The following is a 7707-nucleotide window of genomic DNA, read 5'->3' as shown; positions in this document are numbered from 1 at the left end:
ACCGATGACAAATCGTACTGTACACGCGCGCATTTTCGTACACGAGAACTTCCAGTTCCACGGCCCATTCGTCTTCTCCTGTTTCGTTGTTTATTTTTTTGTTCAAAGACTTTGTACTAAACTAAAATCACTTCATTTTCTATCACACGATTTAATTTTAGTACGGTGTACGTGCACACGCATTTCGAAAATCAATCGGTGAACGCGATGACGATCGATCGATGGGAACGGCGTCGCGTTCTCACGTGTTTCTAACTAGCCAAAGTTTAGATCTTTTTTCGTTTATTATTCTTAATTCGTTCGCGACCTACGTCCCATTTTCGCTAATTCATACAATATCCTTTGCTCGGCGTCTCTCATCCCATCCCCCGCCCCCTTTTAATTCTGTCCATTACCTCGCCCACCCCCTGCCCCGTTCCCCACCCCCTCTTCCCCCTTTTTTACACTCATACACACGGACACAAGACATATATGTTTGACATATTATTATATTTACTATTATTTTTAATTATAATTTCCCAGAAGTATATATTATCTTTAATAATCGTGGTAATTTTTAGACTAGAAGAACAATATATTAGCGGATAGAGATTAAAGTATACATAAACAAANTCAGATTGAAACAAATCTCTCATTTCGCTAATTATAAGAAATCCGTTTCTACATTTCTTTTAAACTCCAAAGTGCCAATGATTTTGGTTATTTATAATAATATTTAACAAACCAATGAGGTTTTCAAACCGATATTGGTTTATCATTAGTGTCAAGATAATTCGAGTCGACTGTTTTTTCTTCGCCGGGATAATAAACAGTTTTAGAGATTGCGGGCCCGAAGTTGGACCACCATCCCCACCATTTCTTGGTCCCTTTCTTGGGTAACGTCGCGCGCGTCACGCGACAAGCTGATCTAACAGCGAGAGTGGGGATCGCCTGCTAAAGGAGATTCGTGGATATTCCAGCTAATATGCTGGTAGAAGGGGTAGAGAAACCGTCGTAGGGCCTTCTTTCTTCTGGCAACTATTTTCGGCATTCGACAGTGGCAACGACAGATGAGTGGTAGCGGCAGCGGCAATTGAATTTCGAAACTCTTCGAAGTCGGATCGCTGTTTCTTGGGATTTCTAGACCCAGAGTGTTTTATTTGCACGTTGTTCATTCGCGAATTGATCGCGAAAGTTCCGTGATTCCGTTCAGTTTTATTTTTTTGTTATCTTTCGGTAAATTTCGCTCACGATGCATGACTTGACCGCATTGAATGTTTCGGAAGAAAAGAAGATACCAATCTTTTATCCTTTAAATGATAGTCTGGAAGAGGAGATGAGGCGATTATTGGGGTGGTACTCTTTCGAGCCTAGTACCGCGACACCATCGAATGGTAAGTTTATTTAATAATATTATTCTTTAGTTTGTGAACAAGTCATGTCGGCAGGAATTTATCAACTAGTATCTGAGAATCGATCAAAGACGGGCTTAATCACTTGTACAGATTATAGTGATAGTCTTTAGTGAATATTTACAAATTTGGAATAATCTGTGAAGTAACATAATCATCTTGTGTCGTTTTTTTATTTGTAACTTGCGCGTTCCCAGTTTCTACGGTTTTAAAGTTCGTCGCCTTCTCTTTCCTGCAGATAATTATTTTTAAAATCTGTACCGATTCATTATGCGTTATAAAATCATTGTTCTATCGGTGGATACCTTAGATAGTTTGTATATAAACGAGTCGATCAGTATAATTCTTAATAATTGCAAAACATGGCCGTGGATTAACTCGTTTGCGATTTTTTAAAATTATTTATCCAAAAGAAGTTAAAAGTCTGCTACGTTCGTATAAATGGTATTAAATATTTTACTATCATGATGTTATATAAACGCAACATGTTGATTGCTTGTTCTGTCAAGAAAAGAGGCAAGTTTACAGGCAATTATTCTCCGCTCCGAGTAACACAGACTAAATCATGTAAATGTAAATAGAAAGATCACGCGTTTTTTTCTGGTACATTGAAAATATGTAGAACGTAGTTTAAGAAATGATCGACACCTTGTACAGAGAATAGAATTCTGAGAATATTAATGGTATTTGAGCACATATAATAGAAATAAAAACAAGGTGTTAACGAATGTCACCCAGACTTTTTGCGCGTTTCGCGTCGTTTCGCGTGTCTTTTAAAACTGACACAGAAGTAACATTTAGATCGTTAGACACGTATGCGTGTTAAATAATAATATATACAATCGTTTCTGCGTCGTTCGAAAAATTAGAACGTTCTTGTTTACAGTCCGCGAAAATCATTATCTGTATTTACGTATTGTCTCGAATTACATTCTCTCGTATCGGGCTTTGAAAAAGCCGAAATGGAAATATGTACCGCGGCCTACCATCCCATACTTCCTTTCAATCGCCGACTTCAAAACATTGAATTAAAAAAAAAGGTGTTTCTATAAACCGTTTCTTGTCTGATTTAAGTTGCAAATGTGATGGAGGAGTTCAAACAGAACGGAAAGGACTACGAGTATTGCCCAGATGTGGGCGATAATCAAAAGAGTCTGATAACTCCACGCCGAAAAAAGAACAAAAAGCCTTTACCTGTAGAATGCGTGTTCTGCAAAAATAATGGCGAGATGGAGATATTTTATAAGAGTCACGTGCTACGGGATACAACAGGACGTGTCACTTGTCCGGTTTTGAGGTAAATTTCAAATTCAACCAATCTTTTATTCTTTCGTTCGTTTTCTTTTATCAAGTAAATATGATCAGAGTATTAGTTGCGCCGGAAAGCATATTTTAATAGTGTAGAAAAAAATCTCTTGAAACTGAAGAGGGGTATTCACAGGCAATACTCTTATCGACACAATTTTTTTTCATTTTGTTATTAGGGCATATACGTGTAAGATCTGTGGTGTGAACGGAGACGATGCCCACACCAAGAATTACTGTCCAAAGCGGCCGACGAATAATAATCAAATGTCACCGGCGAACGCATTCAAAATGCTCAGGAATTCAACGGGCAAACGACGCAAATAAATTCCACGTACGCAACAAAACTATGGACTTCTCCGTTTCGAATTGGAAGCTGTCGACTTATTCCAGGGAAATATATTTTACGCTTTCTACACTTTTATCTAGTTTATATTAGAGTCCTAATTATATCTGATAGTTATATCTAGAGTTGTATTAGTATCTAGTTATATCTAATTTATATTAGTTCCTATGAGATCAGTATTAACATCGGCCAAAGTGTAAAATAAGTATAGACTAAGAGATTTTTCGACAAATTTTTACATAGTTGTATGCAAACTACTGATTAAAATAGATAATATCTGTCCATAACTATGATAATGCAAATGAAGACTTAACTGCACCGAGGTAACCGTTTAATTATGCTCAATTACTCTGTCAGTTTCTTCAGAATTGTATAAATATTTCATTTCTATGAGATTGTTCATCGATTAAATGCGCAGCGTGGCGAGATCTGACGAACTTAATTTCACGACGAATGATAATTATAGACGATCCTCGTTTATTTTCAATGTATCTACGAATCAGAAGGATATGCTCATAAGTATTGTTTGCTTTGATTTTAGTATTGCACGACGCGCTCGCTACGTTCGCGCATTTTAAACTATATTGTGCTATAACTGCTATATTGTATTTTTAGTATATATATATATATATATATTATGTATATGTAGTTCCTTATAGTATTATGTTAATTATTATGTCAACTACGACTTGACTATGTAAGTGTACACAGTCTGATATATTCTATTATTGATGTTTATAAAATATATATATATTGCAACATGTAAACTTGAGTTTCCCTCATTTCCCTATTGAAATCATTATCCATAACTCGTTTTCTTCGAAACCGTGTAAAAACCTAGATCCGATCTGTGCTTTATAAAACTAAACCATCAAACATTGCGTGACCATGCAACTCATAGAAGCTAAGTTTGCGCGGTACAAAGCTGAATTACGCCTAACAGTAGCAATCTTTTCTTGTCACTTTTTAATAATAAATAGCATGGCTAATTTATAGAGACTCTAAGGTTCAAATTATTAGATATAAAATTTCTCATGCCAATACAATATTGACTAATCGTTTACAAAGTCGACTTCCATTTTCTTTTTAAATCTCTTAACTCAGAGCAACGTATTTCATTTGTGACGTTTTATATTTTATACGTAATAATTCATACGTCCTCCAACGGTTTAGTACCTAAGTAGGTCAGTCATTGTACTTTTTCGCCATAACGAACAATCGTTCTTGCACGCACGGATAGCGTCATGAAAATAATTATAAAAAAGCATGGTACGTTAATTTCAGCTTGATAGTGTGTTAAAAAAGAACAGTCTACTGAATACGGAACTTGGAAAATCAGTATTTATAATGTACGCAGCGAGACATGCAGGAAAATTAGCTGTATCTGATCGCATCTTCTATCCAGCGTACAAATGATGACACAGCTCCGCTATTGTCCAAATAAAGTATTGAGAAACGGTCCATCTAACAAAGCCGTCGATTGACCTTGTATATGAATCTGGATACTCCCCATGTGCCAGGAAATACGAACGCATCCTGTCTACATAAACGAGGAGCCGCGTTAAAAATTGCTCAGTAGAGTACGTGACCGCGAATAGGAAACAAGTCATGCTGCGACTGTTCGCGTTAGTTTACGCTGCCACAGTCTTTTTAATAATCTCGGGTGTCTCGCTCGAAGATCCCAAAGAAAGGGTCGCAAGAAGTTCGCTCCATCGACAATCGTCCCCCTTTTTCCTGTTTCATCTACTCAAATTGAAGAAGAAGATTCAAACGATCGAGAAAGTGCCAACTCCGCCGCCGAACACAGATTGCATTTGCGTCCCCTATTACCTGTGCGACAGGAACCGCATGATTATCATTACGGATGGAATTAGCATGATCAATATCCGGTGAGTCGAATGAAACCGAACGACGTATGGCTGTTTAAATTCAATCCAATTCAGAGCATCAGGCGAAAAACGCTTCTCTATTTCTTTTGAGCAAAAGCAAAGATAATCCAATTCCTGCACACGACTTTTTTAATAGATACCGAAGATGCACGGGAGATTTAGAAGTGTGTTGTCGGCTGCCGAACATAACGACCACGACGACAACGACGACTATGCGAACGACTATGCGAACGACTACCACTACGACAACCCGAAGGCCCACCACGACCACTTCAACCCTTCCACCTGTATTCTTCCCTAACACGGAACCTCCAATTCCAATATGTGTTTGCGTGTTTCTGACGCAATGCTATCCGAACGGTATCATCGGCAACTTCGGCGAGGGTGTAATAAACCCTCGCCTACAATTCATTGTATGTCCGAGCAACACCGTTTGCTGTAGACCGACAAGTGTGATTCAGTACAATCCAGTTGCACCATCGTCGCAAATTTGCATCTTGTGCGGGGGCACGATCCAATGCAACGGAGGAATCGCGTTCCCGGTGAACGTCGGAATCGTGAATCCCCTGGTACCTTACGCGCAGCAAGGATGCTCCTTGGCTACTTCCTGCTGTCAGGGGGTAAATTCATTGTACGGGAACGGGCTCCCCGTAGTGATCGGGCCCGTTAGGAATCCTGGCACAACTCAAACCTGTTATTGTATGAAAACTTGGATGTGCAGCCCTGGAAATATTGACGGTACTGGCATCGTCGATCCGAGATTCGGAAACATATGTGGAAACGCGAATGAAGTTTGCTGTCGGGCGGTCAGCACTGTCAGCAGTATACAAAGAAGCGCGAATGACTTGCAAGAGTTAGGACAAAGAATCATGAACGGAGAAGCGTCGTTCTCTCAGCCCGGGTGCGGAACTCAGGACAAAACGTACGCGCCAGGTAGACGAGAGACCGTAATAAATGACCTACTCGTTAAGTACTACTGGTACCAGATGTTTTTTTACGATTATGCAGGTCAGCCAAATCCCGGTGAAACAGGTAAAACATATTTTGCGGAGTTCCCTTGGATGGTAGCCCTTCTTAAGGTACAACCTAACGGTAAATACCTGTTCCAATGCGGGGGGTCCATGATTACTAACAATGCGGTGCTCACGGCCGCGCATTGCGTCAGCGAGTAAGTTCCATCGGTATAGCAATAAAATCAATACTTCAATTTGTTTTTAACATATCAATTAAATGAACGTATTAAAAAATGAGGAACAATTTGCTAGTCGGGAGAACGGGCGACTGATAGCACGTTTTGGTCAATGGAACCTTGAGAGCCAACCGTATGACCAACCTGTGCCCTTCCAAGACGCAAACATAAAAGCCATAGTGACCCATCCTTCGTTTTATAGCGGCGCTTTGTTCAACGATATAGCAGTGGTAATTTTGGATAAGCCGGTGAAACAAAGTGTCAACGTAATCCCTGTTTGTGTCCCGCAGCAGGGACTGATTTTTCCTACCGGTACCAAATGTGTTGCCACGGGTTGGGGAAGAAATTCTTTCGGTAATTGCCGCTATTTCCATTGTCACTGCAAACGCCTTGAAACTTTACGACTTTCAGGTGGAACCTATCAAACCGAAATGCGAAAGGTGGAATTACCAATCGTCGACCGGACCGACTGCCAAAATAGACTGAGAACTACGAGATTAGGATTACAATTTCAATTGCACAGTTGTTTTATGTGCGCGGGCGGCGAATCGAACAAAGACACGTGCAGCGGGGACGGCGGCGGTCCTCTGGTCTGTGTCACAGCTACCGGACAGTATTTTCAGGTGAATAAATTATTTGAAAAAACTATTCCGCATTAAGCAGAGAAAATATGGAATAAGGTTTGTTCCAGGCTGGTATCGTGTCTTGGGGAATCGGCTGCGGCTCGTCAAATATTCCCGCTGTATACACGAGCGTTGCGCAATACACGCAGTGGATTAATCAGCAACTGGCGACGTACGGCACGTAAGGAATAAACGCGCATGACGAGCCTTCTACATCTAGTCTTTTCTATTGATTTATGATGGACGTTTTTGTATTGTACATGACAGGTTTTAAAGAATAAATGATCTACCGATGTATGTGTCGTCATACGGGCGTAATAAAGAAAAAATTTTGCTGTTATTTTAACTCTTCCGATAGCCGTGATCGTCTAGTGGTTAGGACCCTACGTTGTGGCCGTAGTAACCCAGGTTCGAATCCTGGTCACGGCAATGTGCACAAAGATCACATTGTCACGGTGGAAGCTTTCTTTTTATTATTCACCATCGATACAAGGATACAATACATAAAGTTGTATTCGTTGTAATCAATTTTAAATCCCTAATAACTTTTCTTAGAATTGTACTGCAACAAACATAACGTAAATTTGCCTAATGACTAATAACGACGGAAAACTCATATGGCGTCAGTTATTCTTGGAATAAAAACATGCGACACTGGGTCACTAGGCTTTGAGAAGTATTGATTATAACTTTCAGCTGGCAGTCAATTACCTGTATTATTAAGCTCGCGTGTCGGTAAGCCTGATACGGATCTCGCGATACAAGTTATCAGAAAATCTGAACGTCTAATGACAGAAAACTATATAAAGTGACACATATCGTTCTGACCCATTTTTAACATGCGACATGCATCTGTTTTTTTAATGTTAAATTATTGCGATGATATCAACGTAGTTATCACAGATTTAATGTGAATCGAATAAAATTACTTTACCGTCAGACTTTTTCTTGGACAAGAAATGCT

At 39.6% G+C, this 7707-nt stretch overlaps 2 protein-coding genes and 1 non-coding gene across 3 annotated transcripts; all 3 read left to right on the top strand.

Annotated features, from left to right (window-relative positions):
- The first annotated feature begins 683 nt into the window (after positions 1-683).
- Positions 684-3660, top strand: nanos (RNA-binding protein nanos). Its single transcript, XM_018030008.2, has 3 exons — positions 684-1373; positions 2466-2688; positions 2876-3660. The coding sequence occupies exons 1-3, from the start codon at positions 1232-1234 to the stop codon at positions 3021-3023; spliced, it is 513 nt and encodes a 170-aa protein (XP_017885497.1). The 5' UTR covers positions 684-1231; the 3' UTR covers positions 3024-3660.
- A 972-nt stretch (positions 3661-4632) lies between these two features.
- Positions 4633-7083, top strand: LOC108628243 (uncharacterized). Its single transcript, XM_026816348.1, has 7 exons — positions 4633-4931; positions 5068-5864; positions 5940-6099; positions 6197-6350; positions 6411-6474; positions 6532-6743; positions 6812-7083. The coding sequence occupies exons 1-7, from the start codon at positions 4651-4653 to the stop codon at positions 6926-6928; spliced, it is 1785 nt and encodes a 594-aa protein (XP_026672149.1). The 5' UTR covers positions 4633-4650; the 3' UTR covers positions 6929-7083.
- Positions 7084-7100: 17 nt separating this feature from the next.
- Positions 7101-7172, top strand: TRNAH-GUG (transfer RNA histidin (anticodon GUG)). The gene has a single exon. It is a non-coding gene; the product is annotated as a tRNA-His (tRNA).
- Positions 7173-7707: the final 535 nt, after the last annotated feature.

The sequence above is a fragment of the Ceratina calcarata genome, unplaced genomic scaffold, assembly GCF_001652005.2.
Source record: "Ceratina calcarata isolate Rehan_Ccalc_2016 unplaced genomic scaffold, ASM165200v1 scaffold514.2, whole genome shotgun sequence".
In the NCBI taxonomy this organism is placed as follows: Eukaryota; Metazoa; Arthropoda; class Insecta; order Hymenoptera; family Apidae; genus Ceratina; species Ceratina calcarata.
Note: the sequence above shows the minus strand (reverse complement) of the source record. Positions and strands in the feature narration are given on the sequence as shown.